The sequence below is a fragment of the Pungitius pungitius genome, chromosome 6 (genome assembly GCF_949316345.1).
Source record: "Pungitius pungitius chromosome 6, fPunPun2.1, whole genome shotgun sequence".
Lineage (NCBI taxonomy): Eukaryota > Metazoa > Chordata > Actinopteri > Perciformes > Gasterosteidae > Pungitius > Pungitius pungitius.
The window spans coordinates 12,492,517-12,516,050 of record NC_084905.1 but is presented as its reverse complement, the minus strand read 5'-3'; the positions used below and the strand labels follow the sequence as shown (position 1 = coordinate 12,516,050).

At 41.6% G+C, this 23,534-nt stretch overlaps 1 protein-coding gene across 2 annotated transcripts; it reads right to left on the bottom strand.

The window, feature by feature from the left end:
- Positions 1-291: 291 nt before the first annotated feature.
- chd2 (chromodomain helicase DNA binding protein 2) lies at positions 292-22,361 on the bottom strand. Of its 2 annotated transcripts, XM_037451538.2 has the most exons (42): positions 22,101-22,361; positions 20,671-20,737; positions 20,474-20,543; positions 19,249-19,306; positions 16,030-17,960; positions 12,836-13,061; positions 12,124-12,210; positions 11,916-11,977; positions 11,393-11,500; positions 10,965-11,141; positions 10,719-10,858; positions 10,386-10,611; positions 10,195-10,295; positions 10,026-10,067; positions 9,745-9,923; positions 9,498-9,622; positions 9,184-9,400; positions 9,008-9,097; positions 8,725-8,915; positions 8,416-8,604; positions 8,140-8,302; positions 7,856-8,008; positions 7,205-7,276; positions 6,680-6,829; positions 6,429-6,577; positions 6,256-6,352; positions 6,076-6,168; positions 5,796-5,969; positions 5,449-5,618; positions 5,316-5,357; positions 5,068-5,207; positions 4,840-4,978; positions 4,600-4,750; positions 4,210-4,332; positions 3,981-4,103; positions 3,580-3,720; positions 3,281-3,397; positions 2,995-3,173; positions 2,800-2,899; positions 2,532-2,724; positions 2,080-2,320; positions 292-1,991 (listed from the first exon to the last, which is right to left on the bottom strand). In XM_037451538.2, exons 5-42 carry the CDS (start codon positions 16,164-16,166, stop codon positions 1,706-1,708), a joined length of 5,493 nt encoding a protein of 1,830 aa, XP_037307435.2. In that variant the 5' UTR covers positions 16,167-17,960; positions 19,249-19,306; positions 20,474-20,543; positions 20,671-20,737; positions 22,101-22,361; the 3' UTR covers positions 292-1,705. The 2 variants fall into 2 exon arrangements, with proteins under 2 accessions (XP_037307435.2, XP_037307436.2); XM_037451539.2 differs by lacking the exon at positions 11,393-11,500.
- Positions 22,362-23,534: the final 1,173 nt, after the last annotated feature.

Here is a 23,534-nt window from a genome sequence, read left to right as displayed (position 1 = left end):
AGCGCAGACAAATGTTGATGTTAAGTCCATAAAGATTACCCACTAATCCGAATTTAAGCACCAAAGGACAAACGTTCCCATACACGTTATAGCAAACATTTATGAAAATCTGTAAAAATTAACTTTAATTTATTGGCTTTCAAACTCAACAGAATTTCTGTTTTTTATTACTTGGTTAAAAATGCTTCAATTTATTCCTGATACATATCAACCGTGAACATCCATTGCAGACTTTCAGAGGAGGCCCGCTGATGGAATCAGGTAGACGGCTTTCAAATCAAACTAGATACATTTTCAGTGTGTAACAAAGTTTATTACATATGAAGAGTGGTGGTCAGAAAAATAAATTTAGACAGCACAGAAACGGCAGCTACCTTAACAGAGAAAAAGATGCGGTGGCTGGACCAAACTGAGGGTTTCTTTAGTTTAATCAACACTTTTGGAAACCACAGAATTACATGGTGAAGACCAGAATAAGTGATCCCTTACCAGTTTGTTTAGAGCAATTTCCTTAAAATGAGACTGTAATACTAAACCCTGCCTGTATCAGGCCCAAGTACTGTCCATGAAAGTTATACAGTATGATAATACACAAATAAATAAGGCACAAATGGAGAAGCATAAAAAAACAAAACGATTGAGGGCCAGAGCAGGTTTGGCACAATAAAAGAGTGACCAAAAGGTAATAAACAAAGAAATGCCATTAGCAAATCCCAGATAACCCTCAAACAATTGATAAGGTAAGAAAGGTTTTCATCACAAAGTATTTCACAAAGACGTCATCGAGAACTTACGTAGGTGGGAAAATGAATTAATGAAACTACACTGAAGTACCATCCTTAACCACCAGAACACTGAAAGGCAACAAAAAGAAAGGATTGTCCCGAATTAGTGTTATCAACCTTTGCACAACTTGTTGCAATAAATACTGCTTTACAAAGCTTCCATGTCATTGGACCTACTAAGAGGGGAAAGTGGTTAAAGTGAACAAAGCAAGAGGATTGCCATGATTTATAGAGCTATACAATGTCAGAACCAATCATCTGTACACACGAGATAGGAGTCTGCTAAAAACAGTGTTCAAACAACTCGTAGAGTGTTTGAAAGGAACGTACTGGCTTTGTTGTTCATTTCTCAAGAATTAGGCCGTCACGTCACCATTTTAACCCTCGTGGGGGGTTCAGTTCAGCTACATGTACACGGCGCGGATGATGACATGAACACATGACGCAGCCTTTCATAACAGAATCTTCTAATGACATCATTCGCAATACTTAAAGCTAAACACAAACAAATAAATGTCCATGTTGCGATTCCTCTGGGAAGAATCCCAACATTTACCATTCAGAAAGGTCAAAGCCTCCAGGCACTTTTAGGATTGAGATCATTCATCAGTTCATGCATCCTAAATTCTCCTTAGAACTAGTCCACGGGACTAAGCATCCTTCACTCAGTCGAACCACGATTGACTGATTTGAGTCAATTTGTTTAAATACAGATGCTTGTTTTTTAAGTTTCTTTTTCCCCTCCATCTTGAAGAAGACGGACAAACAAGCAGCTTCCTTCATCATTCACAGCCCGTGTCACCGAGAGGGAAACGAGCAACGAGTAGTTTTTGCCGGTCAAGAAGGGCACGTGTTCGTCTCGCTCTGTGAGCTTAAGATTGGTCGGGGTCGAGGCTCCGTCGGCAGCACCTGGCGTCCTCTCATGTTTTCCTGTTGTTCCAGTTGGGGTCGGCTGCGGCGTTGGGGTCGGCGGGCCGCTCCGGTGGAGAGCGCGAGTCCTGCGGAGACTTCTCTGCCTGCGGCGAGCGGGGGTCCAGTGGCGGGGGGGGTTTGTCGGCGTTGAAGGGCCGGCCGTAGTGCTCCGGCCCGGGCGGACCAGTCAGCCTCTGCTCTGGCATCCTCCTGAAGTCCTGCAGGGGGCCCTCTCTTCCCTGGTGGTAGTTGGGACGGAACTCATCGGGACGCCTTCTTTTGGGATCCGAGTTCCTGGGATTGCATTCACAGCATTGTTTTTATTTTTTTTAACCGGTGGCATGAAACAAAGCTGAAATCAGGCAAACCGAGGCCGGCTCACCTGTCGTAATAGGGCCTGTGGCCCCTGTGGTCCCGGTCGTTGCTGTACTGCTCGTAGGTCCTTTTTCGAGGGGAGCTGTTGTTGCGGTAACTGCCCGAGCTGCGGTACGAATCTCCATGTGGTCGCCGGTCGCCATAGTGATCCTTGTAGCGATCGTACGTGTGATGCCGCTCGCCCTGCCACGACTGGTTGCTGTTGCTCGGGTAATTGTATTTACGGTCCCTCTGCCAGTCTCCTCTATCTGTAACAATGGGAGGGGAAATAAAGATGTTGAATAAGATAGATACCACTCTGGTGTGCTGAATGATTAGCTTAGCATCGGGCCTGCTAACAGTAGGAAACCGTTAGCCCGGCTCCGTCCAACGTGAACTACATCGGTCTGCCGGCAACTCTAAAGCTCACGTTCTCTTCTCCCATTTTCTTTAAACCAACGTAATCCTTTCCTCACGTACCGTCATTGCCAAAGTGCCGTTTGTTAGCCGAGTTGTACGGCTCTCTGTGGTGTCCGTGGGGGCCCGTCTGAGAGGAGTGCGATCCGGGTTTGCAGGACGACTGGGTACCCGTGGATTCTCTACTGGAGCCGCAGGGCTCGGGGCGGAAGTTTTTGCCCCTCCCTCCAGAATCCTCCTTCTTCTTCTGCTCTTTCTGGAAACACAACAGGACACGTTCAGGGGTGGTTTTTGTACAACGTACAACTTCTTAAAAATGGGAGCCGCTTGCCTCTTCCTCGTGTGATCGCTTCTTCTGCGCCATTTTGTAAAGCTTGTGAAGCTTCCTGGCACCAAACTCTGTGAACTTGGATACAAATATCCAAAGGTTTCTGACCAAAGGGAGAGAAACAGTTACGAGCCGGGTTAAACAGGTGAGCCTCCTGATTCACTACACAAAAAAGGTGACAAGGATCAAACCGCTTACCTGCGCCATATCTTAACATGTTCCGGGTCACTGTAGGCTTTAAGGCACTCTGTGATTCGGTCTCCAATCTTCAGCAGGCATGTGCGGGTGTGCTGGAGCTGCTCCTGATCAGACAGACCCTCGTCGGGTTTATCCAGCTGCTTCAGGGCCTTTTTGACCGGTCTCATGCGCTCCTTACACTACACACAGGTGCAAATTGCTTTAATTATTGTACTGCAGTGCTGGCAAACTCGTATCCAATGTGGCTGGCTTAATCTCTGCAGAGGAAGAACAAGGAGAGACTTACAACACTGAAAGTGTCCTGGTCAAGTCCATCATCCTCCTTTCCTTCAATGGGAATGGGGTCGGACCCAGCCGTTATGTGGACTGGACCTTGAGTCTTCTTCCCTTTAGCTCCTTTAGCCTGGAAGAGAACAAACGCCACAGACACAAGGACAATAAACCCACAACGGCTGATTCACAGGGTGGTGACGGGCTTTATAGCCGTGCTCCTTGAGCTACATCTTGCATTTCAATATGATGAAGAGCAGCATTAAAAACATGATTACGTCAACCGCATGTCCAAGTAAATTTGAGAATAAATACCTTTTCTTTCCTGGGCTTTGGTCCCTTTTTGTCTTTGTCCCCGTCTTTTTCCTTTTTAGGAGTTCCCTGTTTTTCTTTGTTCTCTTTGTTGTCCTTTTTCTTTTGTCGTTTCTTGGTGGGGGATTTCTCTGTTCCATCATCCTGTTCAGACGCAAAAATCAGTGTATGTGAAACAAAATGACAGCAGGTTGAGGACGAGTATTAAATCCAGTGTAACATTGCTCTGCTCATCTAAAAGCAAAGTTTAATTACACTTTGCTGTTAAGTGGTCATTTATCCACCCCTGCAAATGACATGCTCTGGACCTGAAATGGCTTTGCTGCATCGCAGAATCAAATGAGTGGAATGAACCATCATCAGGAAAGCAGAAGTAAGCATACAGACCAGCTGGGAACACTGACCTTGACCTCGCCCTCTTCTGACAGGTTGTCGGACAGGCGGGGGGAGGAGATGTCATTGCCTTGCTCGTCCTTGAGGATCTTGTTCTCCTTTTTCACCCGAGGCTTCCTCTTCCTCACTTTGACCTTTTGGAGAAACAGACTGGATGAGCTGTGTCGCTAGTAGGGGAAAGGGAAACTTCCTGTGGTTTAGAACGGCAGGGATGAGTTGCTCTGACTGACGGCAGCGTACCTCCTCCCCTGTTTTAGACAGGTCCGTGGTGTCTTGTTCTTTTTTCAACATCTTGAGAAGATACTCGGCTCTCGCCTGCAACTGCTTGGCCTGAGGCTTCTTGCACGGATCGTCAGGGAGAATCTGTGCAAAGGGAGAGGAAAATGTCAGACCCATTAAAACGAGTGCCGATCAAGTGCAAATAAGACAAATCGAGTTCTAGCTGCCTTCTAAACATTCTGACCCAAACTTGACATATTAAAAGGTTTTACAATTTTCAAAAAGGAAGCAGTTTTGGTTTAACAGTACAAAATAAATGTATTAATTTAAGTCGAGTGTGTGCTGAAATTTAATTTTTCCATTTTTACTTATCTCCAACTTGGCAATAAAAATAGAAATGAGAAAAATTGCCTTGTCAGCGAGTTTAAGGTCAGAATCCGTCTTGATCAGATCCCAGTTGCCAAAGCCATGCTCATAGATACCAAGCAAGAGCTGGATGTCATCCTGCAGCTCCCAGTCTACGTCAAAGTGGGCTACCTTCACCCTGCACGCTAGATGGAACCTGTGGGAAACAGATTGGTCAAATTGAACCTGCAACATAGAACAGACCAGCGAGTGTGATGCAAAGCCCAAGCTGCTGCGGTATCTTACTTATATCTCTCAGACGGATTGGAGGGCACCACTTTGTGCAGGGGCTCAAACTCTTCCTCGTGCTGGACGATGGACTTGGCGTTCACCTGCACTCCCGAGATCTTGATGTTAATTCCTCGCCGCTTCCCCGGGCCTTTAGCTGAAATAATCACATGCAACATTTTTGGGGTGCGGGGGAAAAAACCAACTGTGATTTCAAAGACCTGTAACCAAGTTTAACCAGCTTACCTTCGACTGGGTTCTCTTTGAGGTGCTCCTCGTGCTCCTGCACTGCAGTCAAACAACTAGTATGAATCAGTTCACCAAGTCTCTTCAGGTCCGCGATGGATTTGTCCACCAGCTCAGAATCTCGGGCAATGGCCTCCAACCTGGATGCAGAAAGACGAGCTTCACTGTTTGAGCTATTAAGATGTCTAACAAACCATGTGATCGAATGACGTGGCCGGACATTTACTACTAATAAAAGCAAAGCTTACCTTTCGAGCGGAGATCCAAATTTCTTGTATGCCTTTATGAACCTGTTGTAAAAAATTATATTATCACAATACAGACTTTAATTCAGTTAAAAATTAATCTCTAATCCCCAAAGAATGAATAAAAGTACTTTACCTGCGGATCTCTGCATCGGTGAAACCCTCCACGTTGTTCTTGCGGGCTCTCGGTCTGCCTCTCTTCTTCGGCTTCTTGTCGTCATCACTGTCATCAGTCTCACTTTCGGAGCCCGAGGAGCGGTTCTTCAGCTTGGAGCCCACGTCACTGTCACTATCATTTGCCTGGGCCTGAAACGCATAAAGCAACCACAGCGACACCTCAAATAAGCTGCGGGAAGACAGAAACCATTGTGAAGTAGAACTTCGAGATGCAGTAATTCCCCGTTTATGTCAGTGAAATGTGTACACAAAGTCAAACAACATGTTGTTCATCCTCAAATAAATGTGTAAAAACCCTCCCGTTACCCTCTTGTTAGAGCTTCTGCTCCTGGGCAGCATGAAGATGTCGTCCATCTCGCGCTGCTTCTCCTCCTCCTCAACTTTGCGCCGCTGCTCTTCGGGGATGATATCATCCCACTCCCGTATGGACTTGTCCACAAACTCTGGCGCGCTCTCTTCCATGCTTGAGAAATTGGCTACCTGCAGCAACATCAGGAGGAAGAAAGGGACGGATCAGGTTTGAAAAGAGAGGGATCTATTGGCGCTTTACAATAACGCATCGGTACAAAAAAAGGGGGACAGGAACCTTAAACTGAGAGAGAAGTTCATCCGTAGCACTTGAGCTTTGGTCACTTTCTCTTGTTTCAGCCAACCTCAGGATCTCTTCAATGTCCATCTCCTACAGGAAGAAACACATTGTGGTTTATTTCTACAAATATGTAACAAGTGTCTTGAATGCACACAAGATTATTTTTGGTTGGAATACCTGCGGTTCAGACTCCTCTCCTTCTGCCTCTTTGAAAAGCTCCTCTGCACCAAACTTGAGGATGGCAGTCAGTTCCTCCTTATTGAATGGGTTTGAACTGGGAAAAAGACAACAACGTTCATGTAACAGAGCTTCAGTGTCTAACTGTTACAGGGTGATTTCTGACATCTTACTTTGTGTTTCCTGAGTTGCTGTCAAGTACAGTTCGACCAGTAGTGTCCATTCTCTGGATGACGAGATGGTCCAAAACCATCTTCTTTTTTGCCCTCTCAATGATGTCCTCCTCCACCGTGCCTTTGGTTACCAGCCGATAAATATTCACCTAGGAAAAGGTAATCATTGATGTCACTTTCTGAGAAACAACAATCCATTTCATAATTTACCATCATTACAGTGGAAGCCATCATTTAGGCCCAATGATTACCTGTTTCTTCTGGCCGATCCTGTGAGCCCTGGCCTGTGCCTGCAGGTCATTTTGAGGGTTCCAGTCAGAGTCAAAGATGACAACGGTGTCTGCTGAGGCCAAGTTTATCCCTAAGCCTCCAGCTCTGGTGGACAACAGGAAGCAGAAGTCCTGGAAAACAGATGTAACTGTTAATATGGTTCTCATTTAGCAATACACACCACCTCCCACCATTTGGAATTGAAATTCAACTGAATACTGGTGAATTAAATGCTGCTCTTGAAAGTAATAATGTGATTTTCATCCTTTTATCAACATTTATGAAAATACATCTTTCTGCTGCAACTCCTCTACAAATATAATAAGATAATAATAAAATAAAAATAGTTAAATGAATGAACCGTGTTTGTAGCCATCATCCCAATAGAATGTTCCTTTTTGGAATATGAAATAATAAAATAAATGAGGTATGCATTTTAGAAGCAATGTTTTCTACTTCCTTCCGTTGGCTACAATAAATTCAGTATAAATTCGGAGTATACATACTTCTGATCCTTCCGCATTGAAGTGGTCAAGTGCTTGCTTTCGTATTTCTCCTTTTATGGAACCGTCCAGCCGCTGAAGCGGAGAGAGAAAAACAAAGAGGAATTAACCTTTGAAGATTTCCCAGGGCGGCCAACTGCCATCAGCTCGGCATCACTTTGCTCGATGCATCATTGGATGGCCAGTCCATGTGCATCGACTGCTCGCATCGGTCTACACCAATGTCTACACTGAGTTGGCAGAGACAACCGAAGACCTCTGACTTGCAGGAGTTTGTCTGGTCTCTGGCAGTAAATAACTGCTGTAGATATAAATAACATAACAAGATATCTCAGCCTGGCGGAGTTTATGTGCAACAACAGTGACATCCGAGCCTGATCCCATTTGAAGCCACCTAACAACCAACCCAACAGCTCCCTGCACTGTAAACACCAGTAAAGACCAGTCCAGCTGTTCGACTCTGTAAATTGTTCTGAATGGACACCGTTTATGGGGATAAAAGTAGCACAAAATGTTTTGATTTCATCAAAAGGTAGTCTCTGTACATTTTACAACTATGCTGCTCAATTAAACCAAAATAATTTTGGCACAAAACAAACGAGACGTGAAGAACGGAAATGCACAATGGAGCCCTGAAAAATGTTCAAGTCGTACCTGGAATGGGTAGCGATTTTTGGCGAGATATTCAGCCAGAATGTCCAACATCCTGACCATCTGGGAGAAGATCAGGACTCTGTTGCCTCTTTCTCGCAGTCTGGTCAGCAGCTTGTCCAGCAGCACCAGCTTCCCACTGCCTCGCACTACACTCTGGAACAAGGACCAAATGAGGCTGTCAGGAGAAATTAGGAAGCACTGAGCTTCCATCAGGGACTCGTTTCCTCTGCAGAGGAGACCCGAGGGGTCGCTGGGAGCTAAGGAGGGTTCACAAGGAGAAATACCTTCAGGTGTTCCTGTTGCGTTTCACTGTCTCCATCCTCAGGCTGTTTAATGAGGAAACTGTGGTTGCAACACTTTTTAAGCTCCATAACTATGTTCAGGAAGCCAGAAGAGCTGCCTCGGGTGCCTTTGAAAAGAGCTCTGTAATTCCTCGTTAAAATCCACCTGGGAAATATTGGGGAACAAATCAAGTTAATAGGGAGGCGAAACGCAGCTGCTATGCAAGACAATTTGAAAGACTGACAGAAAAAGTTCAAACGACAGAAACGCATTCATACTTGTAGAATTGCTTTTGCTGTGCAGTCATGTCCACACGGAGAATCTGCTCTACTTTGGCAGGGAGAGATTTTTCCACGTCTTTCTTAACGCGCCGCAGAAGGAAGGGCTCAAGGACCTTGTGGAGACTCTGATAACCGTTGTCACTTCCTTTCCCGTGTACGTCGTCAAAATCCTCCCAGGAATCAAACCTGTTGTGCACGACAAAGATAACAGACGTCACTCATCCCCGGCTGGGATTCAAACCGCCTGGCGTTTCCCCTAACTTTTTCCCCCTCTGTACCGTGTGAAACGTCTAAAGCAGGACGTACTTGTCGGGCATGAGGAAGTGCAACAACGACCAGAGCTCTTTGAGGGAGTTCTGCAGTGGGGTGCCGGTAATGAGGAGCCTGTGGTTGGACCTGAACTCCATTAGTGTTTTGTACAGCAGGGAGTCGTCATTCTTCAGCCTGTGAGCTTCATCCACGCCCAGAAACGCCCAGTTGATGTTCCCCAGAACCCCCTGCAGACAGATGTTAGGCTTCTGTAAGCCACACTTCGGGCAAAATCAAACTAGAAACACAGTCCTGAAGAAATGCTGCTTATTATAAGTACCTTGTCTTTGAGTAGAATTTCATAGGTGGTTAAAAGCGCGTTGAAGCGGATTCTCTTGGTTTGATGGTTGATCCACTCGTAGTCCCGGATCTACGTCAGCGGAAGCAAGAAGAGAAGTTAATGTAACCGACATTAGAGAGACCACTGGACTGAGGGACAATCGGGCGTCAACGTACCGATTTCCTGCTCATGACATCGCCGAGGTAGACCACCACGTTCATTTGAGGCGCCCAGGTCTCAAACTCCCTCTGCCAAGAGCTGAGCGTGGAAAGAGGCACCACCACCAAGAAGGGCCCGTACAGCTGATGCTGGTGAAAAAGGTACGACAGGAAGGAGATGGTCTGGATGGTCTTTCCTAGCCCCATCTCATCAGCGAGGATGACGCTATTGCACCTGAGGCACAGCATTAAAACAAAAAATGAACAAAAGCCATTTGTGATATTATCCACAAACCAGCACAGTTATATTACAGACATGATGTACACAGTACCTGCACCAGGAGTGGGCCAACCAGTTCAACCCATCCAGCTGATAATCTCTCAGTTGAAGGTTATCGTCTCCGATATACGATGGTTGTTTCTTCAGAGGAGAGAACCGCGGTCTTTGCTTCAACACCTGAAATGATAGTTAGACAAGAAAAGAAAAAGACTTTAGCAGGGAGGAGAAAAAAAAACAATATTTTAAAAAAGGAATTAAAGAATATAAAACCTGTCCATTCGTGGTCATGTCCCTCTTACCTTGCAGTCTTTCGAGGGGACGCATTTACTGGAGTTTCTGTTGATGAAGCTGTCGATGCAGTGCTGAAACTTCCTTCCAACCAAAGCTCCATCCTCCCAGCTGCACTCGGAATAAGGCAAGCCCATCCACTTGCAGAGATACTCTGGCTCATTGGAAGGTGGAATCTTGTGACTGTGAGCTGACAAATGATTATGGCGTAAGTCAAAGCCCACATGTGATTTAACATTTAAAAGTCAACGGAATGTAGAAGTGATGGTAAAAGGTTGGCAAGTGGACTTACAAGGAAAGTCAGAGGATCCTGGTGTCTTTCCTGTTTTTGTTGCTGTTGATAATAAAAATTCCTTTTATTACATCTCAAGTTAAATGAAAAAAAAGGAAAAAAGAAGGTTCTGCAGGATCATCAGACTGAAGAGAACATCAGGATACCCATCAGGATAATGAACTCGTACCGATAATACGCTCCACGTTCTGAAACTGCTTGTTCAGGTCAGATATGAGCTCTTGTTGGCAGTTATGAAACTCAATGTCCTCCGGGGACACTCTGTTCAACCTACGGACAAGGACAGAATTTACTCCAAATATCCTCAAAAGGAAGAACATCAGCAAGCCTTTGTTAACTGTGAAAGACAAATGATTTTACCAGGAATTCAGCTCCTCTTGTTTCCTTTTGTAGTTGTCCATTTTCTTCAGTCCCTTGACTTTTTGCTGCAGCAGAGAGTCCATGCTCTCCCACGTGTTGTGGATGTAGGACCAGTCCTTCCACTTGATGAGATACTGAGTCTCCCCTTCATCTTTCTCGGGGTCGAAGCCTTCGTTGGGGTCACCGTTTTCCTGCATGGCGTAGCCGGTGGTGGAAGCCCCAGTTGCTACAGGAGGAAAAAAAAAATTTTTTAGACATGTTGCAAAGTGAGTGTTGATGAGACACAAACGGTTTTCAAAATAGTCAAAATGCTCATGTAAAAAAAAAAACTACCTCCTTTTTTCCCTGTCCTTGTGTCCATAACCTTCTCAATGGTCTCACTGTCATCATCCTGCTGCTCCTCGCCTGCATCGCCCGTCATCTCAATCAGGTCATCAGAGTCGGTTTCAAAGTCGTGTTGGTCCTCTTTATAACTGCAACACAACAGAGGCTGAACTTTAGTCCGGAGTCCTGAAAAGGACACTAAACGTCCCCCAGCAGAAGGATGGTAGAACACGCATTAGGTTGACACACACACACCTTTTGACTTTCGTTGCACTCCTTTTCCGAGTCAGTCTCTTTGGAGTGTCTTCGTCATCGTCGTCCTCTTCATCATCGTCCTCGTCATCGTCCTCGTCTGCAGAGGAGTCCTGTTTCCTGGACTTCCTGCTTTTTTGAGACAGCTGCTTTTTGGTGGTTGACGACTTGGCCTGAGGTCTGGAAAACACACAGTCAAGCACAGAAACACACAAACCACTTAGAGACAACAATAAAAGGGACCAGTCTCCTCATCATCACTACCGGCAGCGCTCACATTTAATTTGCAATTTAAAAAAATGATTGTTCCGTTATTAGAATACATTTTAGGTTTTGGCTGTAGTATTTCAGGCAGCATATTCTTCTTCACACCAAGGCACCAAGAGGGAAGAGTTTAGCTGTCTGACGGCCAGGCCTCGCTACGCTCTTACCTTCTAGCAGGAAGTCGTCTGGATCTAACTTTTCTCTCTTCCTGCTCACTGTCTGCACTGTCGGAAGCCTCCTCCTCCTCGTCTTCATCATTTGAGTCCCAGACATTTCTTACAACAAAGAAATTTCAGAAGTTCACCCTCCAAGGCCAATGCTACAACCAAATTTTAATTTAATACTGGCCATAGGGTGTCCACGACAACGCAATTTGATTGAGGTTCCAGTTATCGCACCAATCAGTTTTAATGTAAACGTAGAACTTTGCCTGACTGAAACTAACTGAGCCCATTTAGAACAAACATGTTTACAAATAACCTTAAACTGATGAAAATCACAATATGAACACAGACTGTCAACACAATGATAAAAACAGACATGAGTTGGGCAAAACTACTGCATGGGTTTATTGTTAAATAACAAAAACTTTGCTTAAAAAAAAAGTTTGGTTTAAGTGTCTGAACATAATATGAAATAAAATAAATGACGATGAAATAACACCCAAAGACACTTAGTCTACACACTTACTCTTTTTTCTTTGCGCGGGAGGTTTTTCTCTTGGGACTTTCGATCTCCGAGTCACTGCTCCCCTGTGAATGCAAACATTTTACCCAGAGCATCCTTCCCAGGTGAAATACAACTGCACTTCTTCAGGGCGTCCACTAGGTGGCACACGTGGCTTGTGAATGACAGGAGATATAATTGCAATAATACGATAGAATGATGGTCTTCTTACCCCAGCTCCTATGTTCAAACGAGCCGGCTCCTGTCTACTGCGATTTGACCTCCTGACTCCATATACATCTGGATGTTCGTCCCACATCTGTAAACAGAGAGCTATCAGAGAGGACTTTTTCACAACGCTACACAAATACGTCTTGTCTAATTATAATTTGTAACAATGTGGCATTGGGCTGAAATTTTTTTTTTCTTTATTATCACAACTAGTTGATTTGTCTTTAATTCCATATTAATAGATGTCCCATTCAGTCAGTCCAAGGAGTACTCTGGCCGACCAACAGTACAAAACCCTGAGTTTATAGTACATAAAAATCTACTACTGAAAAATCTAAACTGAGAAGACATTCATCAATGCACCAAGTCAAATTCCTCTATGTGTAACATATGTGCCAATAAATTGCTTCTGATTCTGACAACTAAGCTTTTATAAAAGCAATATTTTGTGACATTTATGGTAGAAAATAGGCGTTGAAATTGCAATAATCAATTGTCAAAATAGTTGTTTATATTTCATCTGCTACCTAGCAAAAGTGTACAGCTACACCAATGTGGACACAAAGTCATTATGAGGGAAATTGGGCGATACAAATGTCTAACATCTTCATAATTACATTGAAAGCCTGATCGAACAAGCAGAGTTAAGTCCATCCCCATAATTAAGAGAACAGGAGCCGCTCTAGAAACAGATTCAGTTAAATGACCTTTACCTTCTTTACATCAGCCAGTCGCTCCTTCTTTCTAACGGGCTTGTCTTTCACTTCTGCTGTGGCTCGCCGGGCTGCCGACTCGCTCTCTGACCCCGAGTGACACTCTGAGTCGGAGGAGCTGTTCGACTCGGAGTTGTGCGATCTCCTCCTCTCGTTGCCATGCTCACTCTCGGACTGACTGGCCGACTCTGACGCAGAGCGGTTGGATTCCTCCGAGGCCGAATTGCTACAGGAACAAGAACATGTTGATTCTTTCCATCTTGCAGTGCATATGTTGTGCTACGTTGCTTGCAAGACAAATTATGGGAAAACAATGGCAGTAGAGTTGTGGCACCTCAAAGTGCACACACTCTCACTAATACATGGAGCTTCACGACATGAGGGAATTGTGACATCAGCTGAAAGTAAATAGAAACCTAATTACATCATGCAGCTAACAGACTTATGAGCTCATTCTCTCCAAGGCACACAAATCTACTTAATCACTTTTAAGAGTTGTACTTTCATCTGTAAATTAACACGTTTAGAGTTTAACACGTCATTACTTCGAGTGGTGACTTACCATTCAATAATTTCCCTCTGCTAACCTCTGCTAATCTTTGCATCAAAGGGAAATAAAAAAAACAACACTAGGTATAATAGAGCAAAGAAAAGCATCTTTAAAAACAAAACACCCCTAATCCCAGTATGACCCCTCCAAATGGGCATCTCCACACACACCTGGTTGGTAACAAACCACTGTGACAACATGAGATTTGTTCAGATAAAAATCATCACATGATTTTCTGGACCCCAATATCTTGATGCAATGAAGTTCAAATTTGAAACCAATATACAGTATACAATTTGTAAACTATATTTAGACTGTAGCTGGTATTTCTAGATGACTATTAATTGTATGGGGGACATGGATAAAACCACTTGAAATGGTGACCTCTCCTCAGGCTTCTCACATGCAGTACCGCGTGTTGACGCAGGGGGGGGCCCTCACTCGGTATAAATCAAGAAATCACCGCCTCACATAGATGTATTTGAAGGACTTATGTGTAACTAAGATTATTATTAATATATTTCAATTATTTTTCTTTCTGACAACACAATTCATATTTGTAATAGTAACTAAAGAAACTATGACTGCATACTGACATTGATAAAAAAAAAAAAAAAACAGGAACATGACAAATTGATTTGTTGGGAACAATTAAAAACAATCCCAATTTATGTAAATGGAAGTATTATGACTGGGATACTAAATTTCACAGCCTGAGACATCAGCAGAATCCCTTGCCAAACTCGGAAGTACATGACCGCTTCCGCTTTGAATAGGGTCAACAGTAGGCGGGACATAGGAACATTGTCTTATTATTGGCTGCAGTGTTCCTAGGTGGGATTCTGGCCTATGAGAGCGCAGGGTGGAGGCCTGCCCATGTCAAAACTCTTCCTGGTCCTCCAAGTAGTTCGGAGCGGAGTTATAATTCAGATAAGTGAGCAAACTGGGCACACAAAGCAAGGGCCATTTTGTGAATGAGGAGAGCATGTTTGTGTAGTAGTTTGGTAAGAGTTCATGTTGCATTTACTCAAACAATGTCTTGCTGCTCTTTCTGCTGGCTCACAGTGCTCATCTAGCGGTCTGTAAAAGTTAGGCTGCCATCAGTATCAGGACACACATTTCATACACAGCTGAAAATACTAAAATGGCTGCCTCAAGATCACACAGAACTACAAGTGTGATGTAGCCTGCTGCAGTGTACGGTCAGTAAAATACTGTGAAGGTGATTACCTGTATTTAGTAACCAAACTTCTGTGAATTCATCTAAAAACACAACAGTCTATTGTGATGAAGCTGCATTTATTGTAGAAACATGGCAGCCTTCCTAGCACTAACTTCTGTTGGGCAGTAGAATTTATACAATCAATAAACATTTAAAGTAATAATGGCTGCAGTTTCTGAAATCCTGCAGTGTTCTGACAACATGCAAATGCACCTGTTATTAGTGGGGGTTATAAAACATCTTTATTTATGAAAATAATTGATATTTGAAGATTCAGATACCTTAGGGAAAAAATAAACACAAAAAGCAGACAGTACTGTGAAACAATACATTTTAGTGCCATAGGCATTCAAATGTAATTCAGCTGACAAGAGATAAAGCTTGATTCAAATAGAACAGAACATTGTTATTCTGTAACATTCACAAGCAAAGAGGGTCAAGACAAATGCTTCAACACATCAATATCCAAAGAGACAACATTAATACAAGTGCCTTATAAACTGATACTATAAAAATTACAATAAATGTAGGCGTTTGGGGCCATTAATGTATCTTGCTTCTTAAATGAAAGCAACAATGCAATTTTCCAAAAATATCAAACATTTAAGTTAAAATTTTAGTCTGTAATCATCCATTGCATTAAGGCCTCAAAACAAAAGTAAAAAGCACCGTCTCCTGAAAACATTAAGTTAACATTGCATGTGAACATTGACATAATGTCATAAAAATTAGGAAAGTAGTTTTAAGTTTTGTGATCCATATAAAACAAGACAAAATCAATAAAGGGGAATTCGAATATTTGAACTAAAGGGCTTGGATGAGAATAAATGATCATAAATTCACTTGGGATTTCTTAAAAACTCTCCAAAATGAGTCCAAACCTTAAGTAAGGACCCCAGTAAAAGCTTACAGATTGAGAAGAGAAAGTAAACTGAAGCACCATGCAAACCGAATTAAGAATAAAGTAATCAAAGTACACACACATAACATATTTTAAAAATACTGACCATAAGTAAAGTAAAAATATGTTTGCAAAAATAAAAAAATAATAAACAACGTTGATAAAATGGTGCAATGCAGTACCAACTAGATAGACAAGGTCATTACATTACAGCGAGAGGAGATGCAACATTGTGACACGTAATTTAAAATATAATACAGGACGAGTTTACCTGTGGTCTAACACATGACATGCATCTTGTGGGAAATAATCTCCTAACACAGGCCAGAAACTTCCGTGTGGAGTGTAAGAATTGGTCAAATCAGGGTGTGGCTATTAAACAATAGCAAGGTCATTGGTGACAGTATCGCACACTTCTTCAAACCCACTTTGCAAATACACACACGCAGGAGCAGCCATGATCGACAAGGTAAACAATCACACCAGATATGAAAGTGGTATAAAATGAATAAGGATCATACCTTGATGCATTGCTTTGAGTCGACCCTTCATCCAGTTGTTTTTTACTTTTGTTCTTCATCATGGTAATATCCTGAAAACCTTTGTAAGGTTGGTCTTTTGTGGTGGTATTTACGGTCAAAAAGTTTAGAGCAAGCATAAACTATCATAAAAGTCCCAATAGAAAGCCTTTGCTCAAGTGGCAGTAAATGCCTCGGCGGTGCGACACGAGTTAAGAAAAGGGCATTAAATCGGAAGATATTAGTAGCATTGTTTACATCGCTAATTTAAAATATAGCAAAGAAATATTATACGTGCTGCTAAAATACGTGTAATATCCAACGTCCTTCAATATAGTGCACTGATCAAGCCGCATGCAATTAATTATAACTGCGTCATCACATAAAGAGTTCCAAATACAAGATTTAAGGATGTGGAATTCCGTTAAATTTAACCTACACAATGTAAACAGACCGATTCAAAGTGATGACAGGTTGTAACCGATAAATGAACCATTAACTTAAGATTCACGCTCGCGCTACCATAAGCTTTTTTTTACCCAATTCAAATAAAAAACGGCAGCCGGTAAAGAAAGTAACAACTCGACATTAAATTCCAAAAAAGAGCTATGGTTGGTGATCACTTATTAGGGCCTTTAGAGTCTGCTGTTAGGCTCAGAGCGACAGAGGCGAGCAGCACAGTAAAAATGGAGGCACGCCATGGCCGCCGGAGCCCAGCACAGCAAACAACGACGAGCTCTCCCTCCGCGCGGGCGCCTCGCTCGGCTCGACCAAAACGACCCCCAAAAACACGAGAAAATGCCCAAACGCTCGATAAAACACCGACCGAACGACCGGGGCGCTTTAATTTTTGGTAAAAATCGGGCGGTCTCCGTCGAAAACCGGAGCAGAGAAACTGTCTGACGAAAGCCAATGGCACCCTTCCCAAGGCTCAGCCGCCATCTAGAGCTCCTTCCTAGCTCTGAAAGCTTCGCCTTTTGATTGACGTTATTTCCATTTACCCACACACTCAGGTGATGGTTAAGTCCCACCCCTTTTATTATGTTTAAAATGTGCTTTTAAAATCAAACGTCATTTTTTTTAAAGGCCAAGAACTGAGATTAAAATATTTACTTCCAACTTCGTTAAAAAAGATGGTGGGACAACGGAGGGGTTTAAAAGTATATAATTTGGGTTGCACCAATTGCATCACTTCCTGCTCAGACCGGAAGAAGGACAACCAGGAGCCATTTTAGAGAGCCTTTGGAAACCATTTCTGTTCAAGCCAAATCCTTTGTTGCCTCTCGTCATATTGAATGTTTGTGTTCTTCAGTGGTTTTAATGGATTAAGCAGAGTTACCAGTGAGACTGATTGGAACCGACACATTTCACACACTTATTTTATCTAATCATTTTGTAGAATCGATACGTCTTCTGAATTAGAGCTATACTTCAGGAGATCCGCCGACAGAGTACGAAGCTTCCCGAAATTAGCATCCATTGATGACTGACTGAAACGAAGCCAGTGCAAACCAAGTTAATTTGTATTACAAAATAACGGAATGTTGAGAACTGTCCTTTTTTAGCTCTGCTGTTATCAAAATATTACACTGAATGTCCCATTGTAATTTTCTGCATTGTTAGTTATTGAAACAAAGCCAGGGGAAAAATGCGATTACATACACTTTATTTAAAAATATTTGAAAATCAAATGTACAAAGGCTGATTTCGCGAAAAAAAATAACCAATTGTTCAAGTCCGCCAAACAGCCGACAACTTCGTTCCAGTCTCCAGGTTGTCAAAAATCAAATGATCCAAATGGCAAAGTCCAGTAAAAAAAACAAAAAAAAAAACGGTTGTATCTCGTAAACTTTTGGTTTACCGCCCAAAAAATGCTTCCATCTTCACGTTAAAAAACGCTGTCGCCACTTCAGCAATATCCAGTTGACTGGCGTCTTGATAGGATAAAAACAAGAAGGAAACAATTGTAAGCCCACAGTGCGACTGGAAATGAAGGATGACTCGCTGTCCGGCCAAGTGTGCTAAGCTACGCTATTATAAAGTAGATTAACATTGAAGGCTAGCTTTGAAATGCTTCAGCTAGCATTGTAAATCTGCATGTGTCATTCTAAAATATGAGGTTTAACAATTACACTTCTATGAAAACTAAATTGCTATTCTCCTGAATTACGATTAAAACTCATCGCATCAACGACGTGTAGAATGCTGGCTACCAATTGTTGGGCGTTGTCATCCAGTGTCACAACCTTTTTATTTAGGAGCTAAATTATTGAAATATTGCATTCCAAATGTTGCTGTACAATATGTAATGAATTAAAACATTTGGAAGAATCTTGGGATTCTTGGTACATCGTTGCAGTTAGAAATGCAGCATGCCTACTAGTAATGGAAAAGCAGTCAAATTGTTACAAATTGACAGTTTGGTGAAGTCGAAAAGAAATTGGCAAAATTAAGTTTCAGTTGAGTAAATGCGTAGAATTTGCAAAGATATTCATCAACTGCCCACCAGGGGTGTGTCGAGTCCAGAGATAGCCTATTTCACAAAATGCATTTTGCACGGATCTTAACAACACTATGTGTAAATAACAAATGCTGTATGCAAATTAAAGTCCCATATCCTTAAATGACTAAATACATTCCAAAGTAATCAAAACAAATGCATGATTGACCAACAAAGGGAGAACATTGTCGTAGCCAATAACTATTAAAGCAACCTTTTGCCTAAACACATCAATGAAAAAAAGATGAAGCGATATACATTTGAAATCTGGATTTAAAAAGTTCCATATCATTGTCAATTTTTTATCTTGTTCAACGTTAATGGCAATCAGATTTTTGCAAAAGTAGCCAATATTAAAACTCTTGGAAAAAAGCTTTAGTGCAAAATGCCAAGGAGGAAATGCAATCAATGTCCACCAAAGCCGCTGTGACGTTAGCTAACATTGTAATTAGTAATGGAAGTAGCTGCATAATGAAAATGTTTTGGCGTGTACCACTAGAAATTTCCATTTACTAAAGTGTTTGCACTCCATTCTGCTAAAGTATTTTGCTAACCATACAACCAATAGTAAATTAGCAATAAACTTTCCAGATAAACCTAGCGTACAGTCTCCTTAAAAACCTATTCGAATGGGATACAAATAACATTTTCCTAAGTTTAATTTACCTTTCATTATATTAACACGCTCAGTTAATAACACTTAATTTAAACGAAGAACTTACATAGCAGTCTTCTTTTTCTTCAAAATTTGAAAATCTTCACCCCATATCATCATGTTTGCTGAGGGAAAAAGAAAAGAAACAATGAATGCCGCCCATATCAACACATTCACACAGCCAGTGAAAATAAGTTGACCACTACGTGTTTGGGTTTATTGGTTTAAAATGTTGATTGTAAGAGACTATAGATTACAGACAAAAAGTTACCCTCATGGAACCATTTGTGAAATGAGCTTCTCAGAAAATGCAATTATGACTGTAGATTGTTGACCAATTTTCCATACAGCGGTTTTTGCTGGAAATTACTTTTGAAAACACCATCGCAAAGGCAGTACCACCAGTACAAACATTGCGTGCGATTGATTGAAAAAAAATGCCAAAGGACGCATTTAATTTCATTCCAACGCAACTCAGGTCGACTCCAGTAAGGTAATGACCAAGAATGTGTGGGATGCTTGACGGTTATCTCCTTCTGACAAGAGGATTTTCTTTATATCGACTTGAAAGATTTATTCTGTTCCGCTGGTTAAATAAACCTGGAAAGACTTAAGACACTAAGACAATATGCTAAAAATACTATATCATAAAGATTGAGTCAGATGCGATTTTGCAGTGATGCACTTCTTTTCACATGGAATTGTTTTATTGTGTAAAGTTGAGACATTTGTTTCAAAATTCTTTTATTTTCAGATTACAGCTGTTTTTTCCCCCAATGTTGATGTTTTGAAAACAAATTTCAGTGCAACGGCTAATAAGACCAGATGTTTTGATTTTTGTTCGGATGAAATTAAAAGCAGTCTTTGAATAGTTTTGCAAAAATGTGCTCTAAAGCTAGCCATTTAAGATACCTTTCACTACAACTATAACACCACTACAACAGCCTAGCACGGCACTCGCCAAGCATTAGATTGACCGGTTGCAGAAACGTATGGTTTGAAGATGTGCGTGTTTCAAATGGATTTGCCACGAGTAGGATGATCGTCAAGTCAGTTTGATAGGACAATGAAAGATTTTAAAGGCTGTACATGTCTTTTAAGTTACTTTTGGTCCAAATTAACCACAATTATGTACAGGAACAAAATAACACTTGTTAAGCAGCATTTTTTCACATATATACACACACACACACACACACACACAAACCTATACATGAATTTAAATTTAGTCCACAAATTTTGAAAAGCTCAATGCACGGATAACACAATGGATTTACAGAAATTATACTCACAATTCCGAGTTGCAGTACGAATCTCCAGTATTCTTCCACTCATCGCTCCCTGGTGGTTAAATGTTGACCCCTTAAAAAGGGAAAATATCGGTTCAGAGCGATATTGTGACAACAGCACCTCCTACTGGCTGCATGTATGAAGCGGTTAAAAAAATGAAGCTAGTTAGCCCGGAGACAACCTTTTACAAATGACATACCATTTAGCATGGATGAGACGATCCATTTTCTCCTTTGACACAATTTCTCTAAACTTCAAGGGAATCCCTGCAAAAAAGAAAACATGAATATTTTAGTGGTTCAAATTAAATCGCAACATTGGTTGGCATTAAATACGGAAATTTAAAACGCTATAGGTTTAAACATATTTTTAAGAATGTTTCAGAACTCACTAATAAGAAAAATCTAAATTACTCGTAGCATGTGTAGTTGAGAATTCTTGTCTTTGTGCACCTAGCTGACACAAAATGGAAGTAAATCAGTCCTAAACGGGAACATCCCAACTCAGGTCAGTGTTGAGAAGACATTCTCTTTTGTGCCCGGTGGTACTAATCCTAATCCTGAATTTAGCAATATAACTTGATATAACAATCCCCCTATAAAAGATCATGTTATTGGTTGTATTGTATGTATTATTTACGATTTTGTGTGGATACATCAACAACCTTGTAAGTGAGGCTGTGATATGATGAAATTAGATTTTTATTTAATATTAATAGCGTATTTTGAGGTTTACTCCAATATTCATTTAAGTGTGGCTTTCTAACATGAAAGTCTTTACATGTCCTGCAGATGTAGTGTAAAACAAAATAATGTACATATTTAAATTATTCTCCAGTCAGTGTCCTAAAGGGTTAAAGCCAACACCTTATTTTGTATTTCGAAGTATATCTAAGCTTTTATCACATATAGAACCTTTACATGGCTAACAAAGCAAGTGTGATGTGTGTTTACGGTCTACAAGAGACAAATTGTTGACAATAGTCATATTTGGAGCATTTTGACAACTTGTCACAATGCATTTAATCTATTCATAAATGATAAAGCATCAAAAGGTTTCTCATATATTGTTAGAAACTACATCTGTAACCTACAATCATAAACATTGTTAGAAATGCTACATTTTAAAATATTTTCTTGATTTACACTGCGATGAAAAACCTAAAAAGGCTAATTTACTGAAAAACACAGAAAATATGCTTCATATATTGTAGTGATGATGGCAATGAGTCTCAATACAGCATTTAAAAGACGAATATGTTGGTTGTACTAAACGTTTTTGTCGAGTAAATTCAGACAAGGGCATTTGCCCTTTCAAGGACAAAGCAAATTTTAAATGCGTAGGTTGAAATAACTCGAAACCGGTCGAGAACAAATGTACTTCTCGAAATACTAACTAGGGTAACTCGAAACAGGGCTAGCAAACATGCAAATCCCACGAAGTAAAACACAAATAAACGCAGTTTGAGCTCCTTGAGCTGTTTTTCTCTGTTCTTGGTCGACAGACACACCATGGCCATTTTTTTCTCTCGCAACACTGCGACTAGCTGTCCTTCCATCCACCATATTGCCTCGCGCCCCAACTCGTGCTCTACGCCTCCAAACCTCCCCGATTATCGCTCATTCTCACCCAGTTTTCCTTTAGGCCGACTCAACCCGCCGACGTCTCCCTCGGCATGTTCGGGCGTTTTCCTTCGTTTCGCCGGGGCCGCATCTCTCTCTCTCTCTGTCTCTCTCTCGCTGCTGCCGCGCGTCCTCGGCGCCTGGCTCCTGTGTGCTGTGTGTCCTCGTCGCTCCCTCCCGCCCGAGCTGATATCCTTCAGCCGCGGCTCTGCCCACTTTGCTCTCAACGTAAGACACACTGCACTTCCTCTCTCAGGCGGCTCGTGCAGCGCACCTCCGAACAGGCGCGCCGAAAACTCGGTTAAGACTATTTAAGAAAACGTTAAACACCATAAAGTCATTTTAGAAACACATTTATTTTCCATGGAGTGATATTCAAATAAAATGGGACGTTGGTAAACGTCGACTGTTAGTGTACACAACTTCAACATTTTGCAAAGAAAAAGATGGATTTGTAAAACAGTGATAGTCATATACTTAAATACCTGTGTAGTGGTATTACTGTAACTATGAAGAAAAAAAACACATTTCCTCTTTTTCAACAACTTCTCCATCAAATAAATAAATGCCTTTCCTCAAAACACCAAGGTATCTTAGTTATGCAATAGACCAAAGCTGGGTATTGCTTCAGAAACACTAGCCTTCTTTAAACATGTTTGATATGGAGGGAGATGTTTTTAAATGCAGATCTGTCAATAAAGTATCTGTCATGTTTCTTTCTGGGCCTATGAAGCCTATAACATCACAATTCAGGGTAGTTCCTGATAGTGATTTCGGCCATTTCCCACTAACGAAAAACTAATTGGATCCATAGATCATTGCATTTTGGATTTAGATATGCCAAACACAGGGTTTATTTTTATTTTTTTATTGTTTACAGCTCTGTTACAGACCTATACAAACAATTAATCTCAAGGAAAGATGCCTCCTCAAGGCTTTGCTGAATAGAAATAATAAGAACCAAACGCCAATGCCTGTGTTGGTTGTGAGGAAATCAATAAATATTGTATCATTCGATTTAACTGAAGAGAAGAAAAGTTCGAACAAAGGGGACAGCCAAATTAAGCAAACTTTGGCTGTTTATTCAGTGCAGCCTGGCTGGGAAAGTCTGATACGCACTCCACCCCCATCACTGACCAATGAGATGTTTCCCACGACAGCGCATGCTCTCTGCAGTGGAAGATTTCCTTAAAAAGATCCCCAGCCTAGTAACAAGAGCGCCCTCTCTGCAAGTGCATCAGAATTTAAGGCCAGTAAGGGAAGTGAACATTGGTTGGATCGGTTTAAAAAGGGATGTGCTTTCCCACCAAATATGTCTAGATCCCAAAATAAGAGACGTCTTTAACCTTTATGGCATCTGAATGTTGCAACAGGGACTGATAATTGGAATAATTGGCGGGGGTTGTTGTCATACATATGACTTGCAATAACACACAAGCAC